Raw genomic sequence first — 10,048 nt, 5'->3', positions numbered from 1 at the left:
CCGCGCGCGCCGCGCGCGCGGCGGACTACCGCCGCGCGCAGCTCGCGCGCGCGCGGCTGGCCGCGGCGGACGCGCAGCGGCGCGCGGCGGAGCTGCAGCAGTCCAGGTGGGCACCCGCGCCCTCAACCCACCGCACGAATCCTGAGCGTGCCTCTTCGTCCCTGACCTCGGCCACCCCCGTGTTCGCTGTCCTAGCATCCGCCTCCCCCTGCCCAGCACTGAGCCTCGCCTGCTCGCCTCCTCTTCTTGTCCCGGGGACAACAACCCGCTACTCTCTGCAGGCGCAAAGCTCTTCAGGCAAAGATCCGCGCGCTGGGTGCGTCCGGCAAGGTGCGCGACGTGCAGGAACTGCAGGCCACAAAGCTGGAGATGACCCGGGCGCACGAGGAGGCCCTGCGCACCGCCGCGCGCGGCGGCCCCGGCCCCGGCGCCGCCGCCGCCGCCGCTGCCCAGGCAGCGGAAGAGGGGGAGACCCCGAGCACAGGGGCCGCGGCGGCGGAGGCGGCGGCGGCGGCAGACAAGCCTGCGGCGTTGGGGCCGGACGCGCCGGTGTTGGCTGTGGTGATCAAGGGCGACGTGCAGGGCAGCGTGGAGGCGGTGGAGCAGGCCATGGCCAACCTGGCGGAGGGGCGCGCGCACCTGCAGGTGCGAGGGTGCGGGCGCCGCGCGGCGCCTGTGAGGTGTCGTCGCATTCGCGGGCTGGCGGCCCCTCACCGACAGGGGCCGGCATCAATGCTGCGCTTGGGGCGCCTGTTGCGCCTGTACGGCTGCGTGCCTGTACGGCTGCGCCCAGTTGCAGCCCAGCCCAGCGTGGAGCCCCCACGAGCACGCCCCAACGTCCTCTGCCACAACGCTTCGCCTCGCCCTCATCACCTCCATCACCCTCCCCCCTTCTCTTCCCGTCACACACACACACACAAACACACGCACCAGGTGGTGTACTCGGGCGTCGGCCCCATCACCACGAGCGACGCCAACCTGGCAGCCGCCACCGGCGCCTGGCTCGTCTCCTTCAACCTCCCCGCCCCCGCCCGCGACGCCGACGCGGCGCTGCGCCACGCGGGCGTGCGCGTGGTCAGCCACCGCGTGATCTACCACCTGCTCGACGAGGTCGGCAGCTTCCTGGAAGGCGCGCGGGGCGCCGCGGCCGCGGCAGCCAGCGAGCAGCTTCTCGGCAGCGCCGCGGTGGTGCAGGTGTTCCCTCTCGTCGTCAACGGGCAGGAGGCCGGCCGCGTGGCCGGCGTGAGGCTCGCAGACGGCAAGCTCGTGCGCCACTGGGCGGCCGCCGCCGCGGGCGACGCGCAGGGGCAGGACGCGGCGGCGGCGGCGCAGTCTCACCGCGTGGTGTACCGACTGCTGCGGGAGGGGGAGGTGGTGTACGAGGGCCCCTGCAGCAGCCTGCGGCGGCGCAAGGACGACGTGGAGGCCGTGGAGGGGCGCGGCGCGGAGTGCGGCGTGGTGCTGGACGAGGGCCGCCTCGCCGACGTGCGTCCGGGCGACGTGCTGCAGTGCGTGGCGGTGCCGGCGGCCGCGGGGGCGTGACGGCGGGGGCGCGGGGCGCCCGGCCCGTCGAGTGGGGTGTCTGCCAGTGTTGCCGTGGTCTGATCGTGGTTGCTGCATGATGCGCAGGGGTGGCCGCTTGTGTTCTCGCGTGGCTGTTTGAGATGAGCAGCCGTGTTGCTGTTGTGCCCTTGTTGCCCCGTGGTGGCTTTATGCCAACTGCTTGACGTAATCCGCATCATGTGATGCCCTAGAAGTTCTGCAGCGTTTGAGGTTGCTTTCACAGTATTTCGCTCTTTTGGCTTTTCTGCAGGGGCAACGGAAGAGCGACCCTCTCCGCACGCCCTGCCAGGCACTTTTTTGCTTGCCATTTTAAATCAATAGCCGCGCAAGAAGACTAAGTGAAGTTCATGTAATGGGCAAGGCGCAGAGGTCCATCGCGCAGTCACAGGCGAGGCTAGACCTATGCCACACGTGGTGGTTGGCCACCAAAGTCACGACCCGGCAGTTGTGGGTGCCATGCAGAAGTCCCAGTTTGTGAGACTCAGCAGCTGCATTTGCAGCGCAACAAGACTGGAATGTTAGGATCAAAAGTCCTGCGAGCTTGACCACCCGGCACCTGGAGCTTGAATGTTACTCAGAGTTTTCTGGGAGAGCGGGGCGAAATCCTCGGCGTCTCCTACCTGGTTACTGACCTGTGCAAATCGAATATTTGGGGCCCAGCTTCCGCATCACTGGCCGCCTTGATCAACTTCCTCCTCCTCAGTAGCATACGTTTTGGCCATTAGGGCCCTGGCGCGCGCCAACACAGCACCCAGGTCATCGGGCGCTGCTACCGCGCCCCCTCGCGCCGGTGCTGCTGCCACCAATGCCGCTGAGAGGGCAGCCGGCTGGGCAGGCTCCGCCCCATCGCCGCCATCCGTGCCACTTTCCGCAGCCACGCTGCTACCCACCCTCGCCCGCGCCTTTCCTTTACGCTGGCGCGTCGCCATGGGCGCAGCCGCTGCTGCAATCGCTGCCGCCGCAGCAGGCACAATGCCGGCCCCTGCATGCTGCATATCAAACTTTGGCTGCTCCTGCTGGGCGGAGGGCCCTGTGCCACTACCCCTGTGGATAAGCGTGGCGCCGCCCTGCTGGCTGAAAGTGACGCTTTCGAGCTCGGCATGGAACCTGCTCAGCTCCAGCCGCAGCAGGCAGTCGCCGCTGGCAGCCTTGAGGGTGATCGACAGCCCCTGACCCAGCTCCTGACAGAGATCCTGCTGAAGCCTCAGGTCCCGCCTGAGAGTGCGATGTATATACAAGCAGCAAAACAAGCCACTATTGCTGGTGATTATGACGCGGCAAAATCCGCTGAGCATGTGTCGCAACACACGAGGGCATCACATCTGGATCGCCGGCATACGCCTGGCGCACACATGCGCCAGCTCGACCACACTCGCTCTCACCCCCCGCGCCCTCACTTGCGGTTGTTCCAGCGCGCCAGCACCTCGCCGCCTGGCCCAAAGTGCGCCCCCGCCTCCCTGCGCTTCCAGGTCAGAGCCATGGCGCCGCTTGCGTACTGCGCAAACCCGCTGCCCCCATCAGAGCTGAGCGCCACATTTGCGGCAACACTGGCGCCAGTGGCGTCAAACATGGCCATCAGCCGGTAGCCGCTGGCGGGGTCGAGGTCTGCCGAGGCCGCAAGGCCGCCTGAGGGCCAGCTGACAGAGCCGGTGCCGTTGCGGCGCAGCGTCACAGAGGGCATGCCGTTGTCGTGCCTGCGGCGCTCGCGTCCAAAGATGCACGCAGGGTGGTGTCATAGTGCTGGCACCAGAAATCGATTACTGGGGTACGGCAACGCATTACCATAGTGGTCAAACAGCGACTGGCTCCCAGATCATACATATGCATTTTGCTCAAGCCCACACCATGTCACTTGCTCCTCTGCCCTGCAGACCACCTGTTGCTGAAGTATGTCACAGGCGGCTCCTTGCGCAGGGCTGCTGCTGCGGCTGCTGCAATATCCGGTGCCCTGAGCGAGCTGGGCTTCGTGGTAGTCAAGGACAGCTGGGGGAGCAGCTGCACGGCGCTCTGCAGAAGGAGGGAACACTGTAGTGTCAGTATCGTTCAGTATCCTATCCCTTTAGCTTTCACTTGGCATGCACACCCACAGCTGGTGCATACGCACCTGAAGCCACGCTTGCAAGCTCGAATGCCACCCCCAGCGGGGAATCCAAGCACCTGAAGGCTTGCGTCGCTCTTTGCGCCAGGGGGCCCTAGCCCCAGCGCCCAATTGCTGCCACGCGATAAGGACCGGCTATCACCCTGATCGCCTGTTCGCATCGGGCCCCTGCCCTGTGCCAGGTCTGGCGCCCTGGTGGATGCAGCAATGGCAACGTCACGCCAGGTTGGGCCGCCCGCTGCTGACTGGGCCTCTGCAGTGCTGACCCGCTTGCAGTCTAAGATCTGCGAGGGTGCAAGGGAGATGCGACCCTACTGTGTTCAAGGTATGCTCAGGGCCGACCGTGAGGAGGAGCAGCAGCAGCAGCAGCAGCAGCAGCAGCAGCAGCAGCAGCAGCAGCAGCAGCAGCAGCAGCAGCAGCAGCAGCAGCAGCAGCAGCAGCAGCAGCAGCAGCAGCAGCAGCAGCAGGAAATCACAGCACAAGACGCAGCCTGCACAACGCATCGCGACCCAGCAACAAGCACTTTGAGCACCTGCAGGCCCTGGAGTGCCGCCAGAGTCGCCGCGCGGCCGCCGTCTTGCATTGCGCTGGTGACTGGATTGCCGTATATTGCCAGCTTCACCAGGCGTGGCAGAGCCTCGAGTGCCACGAATTCAGCGGCATCAGCCACCTTGTTGCGGTGCAGCATCAACTCCCGAAGGCCGGTCAAACCCGTCAAAGGCTGCAGCAAGGCGATAGCGTTGCCTCCCGCGTTCAGGGACTCCAGGGCAGGCAGGCCGCGGAGATCTTCCAAGCTGGTGAGGCAGTTGCGCTGCACGTTCAGGTGCCGCAGGTTCTGCAGTGCTGACAGGCCCCGCAGCGACGTGAGCTGGTTGCAGGAGAGGTTCAGGGCCGAGATGGCGGCCACCTCCGGCTGGCTGGACAGCGGCCCGATGTCTGCCACGGCCTGAGTGATTGAATGTAATCATGACGCAGCCTGAGGACCAGAAACTGCTAGCATATTCAGCTAGTTCACCGCACGGTGCAAGTGTATTGATGACTGGCGGGGCCCAACGCGCTCTAGTGGCACAGCGTTGCAACACTGCACCTTGGCAGAGGTCCGGCCCACTGACACCACTTGCTCACCGTTGCGGTGTGATGCAGCTCTCCGCTTAGCTCTACGTCCTCGTCGATCTCCATTTCTTGACCGTCGCTGCACCGTGATCTTCAGCGTTGTACCGAACGGAAATATGATGGTGTAACGTAGGTAGATATTGCATGCACAGCAACGGCCTGCTCCTTTCCAGCTTGCATGCGGTATCATACAGGAGTTGCGCAGACGCAGCCCCGGCTGGCTGGACGCCCCGCCAAGCCAGCCAGCTTCGCAGACATCAGCAATGGCCTGCGTTGTTGCCAGCTGCTGTAATGCCACCTTTGGCATATCCTATCCCACACATTGATTTGTTACACCAACATTTCTCTCACTGCACATCTTCGCTGCATACACTGCTTCGGTACTCCTGCACAAACGCGTCGGCATCGCGCAGTGCCTTGACCGCGCGCCAGTAGATGGCCCCCGCCCCCTGCTTGCCATGCCGGTGCTCGAACCGCGCATACGCCAGCCAGAAAGATGGCTCGAAGTCCCCGTACGCCTCCACCGCTGCCTCCAAAACGCGCCGCACGCGCTGCAGCGCCTCTTTGCGCGCGGCCTTGCGCGAGGCGCCGCCGGCACCTCCTCGCTGCTGCTGCTGCTGCTGCTGCTGCTGCTGCTGCTCCTGCCCCAAGGCCTCCAGCTCCTGCCCCTCCAACTGCAGCATGCGGCGGTACATGTCACCCCCCGCCGGCGGCAGCGCCGCAAGCCGTCCAAACAGCTCCCGCGCCGCAGCCGCGCCAGAGGCCTCCCACAACGCGGCGAGCAGGCGGCCAGCCGCGTCGCCCATGCCGCCGGACGCCGGGCCCTTGGGCGCGCCGGTCTGCGCAGCGACCATGATTGCCGCAAGCTCGGCAAGCTCTGCCGGCTGCTTGCAAACATCGAGGGCCTGCGGAGCAGCGGGCGGGGCGGGCGGGGCCGTAAGGACGCGTGTGACTCGAGCGTTTCTCGTCTTCCGACAACGCCAGCCACGCGGGCAGGCCTTACACAGCAGGGGCGCTGCCGCGCGTGCTGTGAGGAGGCAGGGAGGCGCGCCGCAACCAGGCAAAAAACCGCCGGGTCACACCTGCAGCCACATTTCCGGCGCCTTGTCGGCTGGCACGTGTTGGAGTGCTTCCCGGATGACGGCGAGCAGCTGCCCTGCGGCTGCCGTGCTGCCGCCCCGCAGGCGCGCCTCGAGCGCCACGCGCCGCTTCCAAACAGTCGGACTGGAGGGGAAAGCGCCGCACGCGAGCTTGGCGGCCTTGAGGGCCATCTGCGACGGTGGGTGCGGAAAACCAGGCACACTTAGGCAATTGGTACGTGCACGGTTGGCACACCGACACACACAAACTGCAGATGCTGGCGCCGCCACAACCGGAACGTCGAGGACGACCCCAGGATTCCGGGCCGGCCGTCCCCTCCATGCGGCTGCGCACCTTCTTCTGCTGCAGCTGCATCGCCACCTGGGACCACGCATCGTACAGCTCCTCCCCCGCGGCCCCGCCCTCGTGCGCGCGCCGCAGGACCTCCAGCAGCTGCTGCGCGGCGCCCGCCGCCGCCAGCACGCGCGCCTCCTCGCCGCCCGGCCCCGGCAGGGCCGCGTCCAGCCGCTGTCGCAGGAACGCTGCGTACAGCTCCCAATGCCGCTGCAGCCGCGCCGCCCGCTCCTGCTCCTCCCGCAGCCTGCGCTTGTCTTCCCCCGCCCCTGCGGACCCCGCATCCGCGCTGCCGGCGGCAGCGGCGGCCGTGGCAGCGCACCCGGCAATGGCGGCCTCGAAGCGCCGCGCCGCAGCCGCGATCGCGTCCTCGCTGGCGGCCGGGTCCGACGGGTCGCAGCCAAACCTGGCCAACAGGTCGACGGCCTCGGGCTCCTGTGAGCGGGGGGACCAGTTGCATGTTAGCGGTCACACAAGGGCGAGAAGCTGCCCACCACGGGGCCGAAAGAGCCTGCAAAACCGCAAACATCCCAGGCGCAATGCTGGCCGTGGCCTCAACCCAGACGTGGCGAGACGTCATGGTGTGTACTTATGATGGCCGATGGCCTGCGCATGGACCCACAATCGGCCGAACAGCTGACCTGGGGGAAGTCAGCCTCCACGCTGCGCGCAATGTCCTCAGCCAGCGCCCGCGTCCCAGGGAAGCTGTAGCGCCCGACCGTCTCCAGCAGCCCCCGCCGCAGCGCCAAGTCGCGCGGCATCGCCGCCGCCGCGCTGCGCGCCACCACGCGCGCCACCGCGCCTGTCAGCACCGCCGCCACCGCCGCATCCGGGCCGGCACCGCCACCGGCCGCCTCCTGCTGTTGCCCTTCGCCACCCTTGAGGCTGGCGAGAATGCTGCCAGAGCCAGCGCCAGCGCCCTCGCCGCCCTTGCCGTCCTCATCCATCGGCCCCTCACCATCCTCCGCCTGCTGCTGCTGCTGCTGCCCCTCTTGCTGCTGCTGCTGCTGCTGCTGCTGCTGCTGCCCCTCTTGCTGCTGCGCCGCCACCTGCTGTTGCTGACTTGTCGGCTCGTCCTCCGGCACATCTAGGCCCAGAGCTTTGCGCCGTGTGCGCAGCTTCTGGACGTACATCAGCTCCTAGAGGGGGCAGGAAGAGGGGGTATGAGGAGCGGGTGAGAAGAGGGGGCAGGAAGAGGGTGCAGGAAGGCGCGAGAGCACAGCGCCAATCAGCTGCCGTACTGCCAGGTACCACCCACACTTTTCAGTCGATTGAGGGAAGACAACAAAGGGGGAGACAAGAGAGCGCAACAGGAAAAAGCCGTCCACATGTCGCTTGCACGCCCAAGGCGCCCTTGCCGCAGAGACAACCGTTTATAGCAACATCCCAGCACGCTTTGCCAGCAGCGAGGCAACGCCCCTTGGGGCGAGACATCCTCAGGCGCCCTCAGGGGCCCACGCACCCAGCCCAGCGGCCGAAGGGTAAGGTGGGCGCGGCTCGGGCCAGACCTCAACAGCCAACTTGACGTCACCTGTACCTTGCCCCCCTCACCTGCCTCGCCCCCCACACCTCGTCCCTGCTCACCTGTCTGCATGAGCTCGCATCACACACACACACACACACACACACACACACACACGCACGCACGCACGCACGCACGCCTCCATTAGGCCCTTCCCTCAAGCACCCCCAAGCCCCATCCCCGCCGGCGCCAACGCCGACGTGCACTGCCCCATGCGCGCACGCACCATATCGAGGTACTGCAGCCACATCTGACGGCTGTCCCTGCACATCCGCAGCCCCTGCTGCATCAGCGCGCGCGCCGCCCCCGGGTTGGCGTTCTCCTCAAACTCCCAGGCCGCCGCGTACGTCCACAGCCCCGGTGCGTTGGGGTGCAGCTGCAGCGCGCGCGCCGCCACGCGCGACAGGCGGCGGTTGCTGCGCGTCGCGCGGCAGAACTCAAGCCAGCGGGTCCAGACGCCCAGGTCGCGCTTGAACTTGCGGACTGCGCGCTCAAAGATGAAGTGGACGCGCTTCACCAGAGCGTAGTCCGCGAGCGACTGCTTGGCCTGCTCCAGGCCCAGGCCGCGGCGGCGGGCGCGGCGCAGCTGCTCCAGCTTGGTCTCGTATTCCGCGTAGCTGGGGGAGCGCGCGCGCGTGTGGTGTGAGCGTGTGAGCATGCGTCTGCAAGTCTGTCTATTCACCACAAGCTTTGTGCATCTATGCAAACATCAATATCATATGTGTGTGTGCGTGCGTGCGTGCGTTCGTGCACATGCGCATGCCTAGGCGGGGGTGCAGGGGTGCAGATGGCTTGAGTCTGGTGCTGGGATATGTTCCGTGAGGGTGGTGTAAATGGCTAGCCCAATATTTGTACGTCAAACAGCCACGTAGACCTTCATGATAAGCAGGTGCACACTCTACGCAACCCTCTGTGCTGCAGACAAGACACTAGCCGCCGCGCTGCTTCACCCAGCGCCGCTCCGGCTGAGCACGTCGGCCGGCGACCCACCTGAGAAAATCTTCCTTCAGCGCAGACTTGCGCTTGAGTTTGTATTCAAACTCTTGCCTTTTCCGCACTATTTCCTTGATCTCCTGTTTGCTGAAATAGCTTTTCTTTTGCATGTCCTCCAACTCTGGCACCATCTGCTCCATCAAGTACCTCACAGTGTCCGCCATCTTTGTGTACCACCCACAGGTTCGGCCAGATCGACGCTGATGATGGCTTCACTCGCTCAAGGTTCACGGCAAAGCCAATTGTTCGGCCTCCACGTGCACAGAGAAGTAACAAAATAAACTACTGATAGCCTTAGGGACACTCTGCGCTATGACATACTGCTGCGATGTGCGTTTGCGCGGCGGCTGCCTTGGGACGCGACGACTCAAGGTGCGTCACCAGGCGGGCTGCCAATGGTGCCACAGTAGGGCAGATGGGTCCCTTGCAGCTTTGGCGTTACATCAAAGACAATGTTCAGGGAACAGTCCAACCTTCATCAAGCCTCGTGTGGATGACTGTGCTGCGTGGACCTGTGGCACTGGGCCCGCTCAACCAAACAAGCAACGACCGTCCCTCATCATGCCTATAAGAAGAGCCAAGTCTTGCTACCTGTTACGGTTAATGGATGTACCAGCTGCTGCATTTGCAGGCACCAAGCAAGCAAAAGGGCTGTCATGCTACAGACGAGCGCATGTGGGGCAAGGCGGGTGCGCCGCCAACCAGCGCGCTGACAGGCACTCACGCAGAGGCAGCAGTGCGCGCTACTTGCTCGCGAGGGCCTCCGCAACAGCCGCCTGCGCCGTCTCGAGCGCCGCCACCTCCCGCGCCGACGCCGCGTCGCTCCACCCGCTCAGCACGCCCAGCGCGCCTTGAAGCGTCCGCAGCCTCTCCTCCGGCAGTTGCCCCAAGCCGCCGGCGTCCAGCCGGCGTGCCAGGTCAGCGCCGACAGATAGCACCTGCCCGCGCGAAGAATCTTCGAGTGAGCCCTCTCCGCCGGCCCCAACGCCGCTGCTGCCACCGCTGCCGCCGCCGCCGCCGCTGCCGCCGAGCGCGAACAGCAGGTTGGCTGCCTCGCTGCACCCGGCGCCCTGCAGCGCGCCGCCGGGCCGCAGCGCCGGCGCCAAGAAGCGCGCGTAGTACGCCGCGTCCGCATGGCCCAGCTGCCTCAGGCCCGCCAGCGTGGCCACCATCCTCCCCGTGATCACACTCTCCTCGCCCGCCGTCACCGCCGGTCTGCCCAGCTGTGGAGGGGCATCAACCAGGTCCCCAAACTTGTCGGCACCGATCTCCTCCAGCCGCGCCGCCAGGGCCGGCACGAGGCGCCCGGGTACGTCCTCCGCGG

General features: G+C 66.1%; 4 protein-coding genes across 4 annotated transcripts; 1 reads left to right on the top strand and 3 right to left on the bottom strand.

Annotated features, from left to right (window-relative positions):
• Positions 1 to 369: 369 nt before the first annotated feature.
• Positions 370 to 1,542, top strand: MNEG_10173 (Translation initiation factor IF-2; the record flags this gene model as incomplete). The annotated part of the gene is made up of 2 exons (XM_014041358.1): positions 370 to 645; positions 934 to 1,542. The coding sequence occupies 2 exons, from the start codon at positions 370 to 372 to the stop codon at positions 1,540 to 1,542; spliced, it is 885 nt and encodes a 294-aa protein (XP_013896812.1).
• A 1,414-nt stretch (positions 1,543 to 2,956) lies between these two features.
• MNEG_10172 (hypothetical protein) lies at positions 2,957 to 4,841 on the bottom strand (the record flags this gene model as incomplete). Its single annotated transcript, XM_014041357.1, has 4 exons — positions 2,957 to 3,257; positions 3,440 to 3,570; positions 4,195 to 4,608; positions 4,788 to 4,841. The coding sequence occupies 4 exons, from the start codon at positions 4,839 to 4,841 to the stop codon at positions 2,957 to 2,959; spliced, it is 900 nt and encodes a 299-aa protein (XP_013896811.1).
• A 281-nt stretch (positions 4,842 to 5,122) lies between these two features.
• Positions 5,123 to 8,888, bottom strand: MNEG_10171 (hypothetical protein; the record flags this gene model as incomplete). The annotated part of the gene is made up of 6 exons (XM_014041356.1): positions 5,123 to 5,680; positions 5,858 to 6,046; positions 6,210 to 6,644; positions 6,851 to 7,348; positions 7,958 to 8,348; positions 8,722 to 8,888. The coding sequence occupies 6 exons, from the start codon at positions 8,886 to 8,888 to the stop codon at positions 5,123 to 5,125; spliced, it is 2,238 nt and encodes a 745-aa protein (XP_013896810.1).
• Positions 8,889 to 9,467: 579 nt separating this feature from the next.
• MNEG_10170 (hypothetical protein) lies at positions 9,468 to 9,896 on the bottom strand (the record flags this gene model as incomplete). Its single annotated transcript, XM_014041355.1, has 1 exon — positions 9,468 to 9,896. One exon carries the CDS (start codon positions 9,894 to 9,896, stop codon positions 9,468 to 9,470), a length of 429 nt encoding a protein of 142 aa, XP_013896809.1.
• Positions 9,897 to 10,048: the final 152 nt, after the last annotated feature.

Source organism: Monoraphidium neglectum (genome assembly GCF_000611645.1).
Source record: "Monoraphidium neglectum strain SAG 48.87 unplaced genomic scaffold scaffold02208, whole genome shotgun sequence".
Classification (NCBI taxonomy): Eukaryota; Viridiplantae; Chlorophyta; class Chlorophyceae; order Sphaeropleales; family Selenastraceae; genus Monoraphidium; species Monoraphidium neglectum.
Note: the sequence above shows the minus strand (reverse complement) of the source record. Positions and strands in the feature narration are given on the sequence as shown.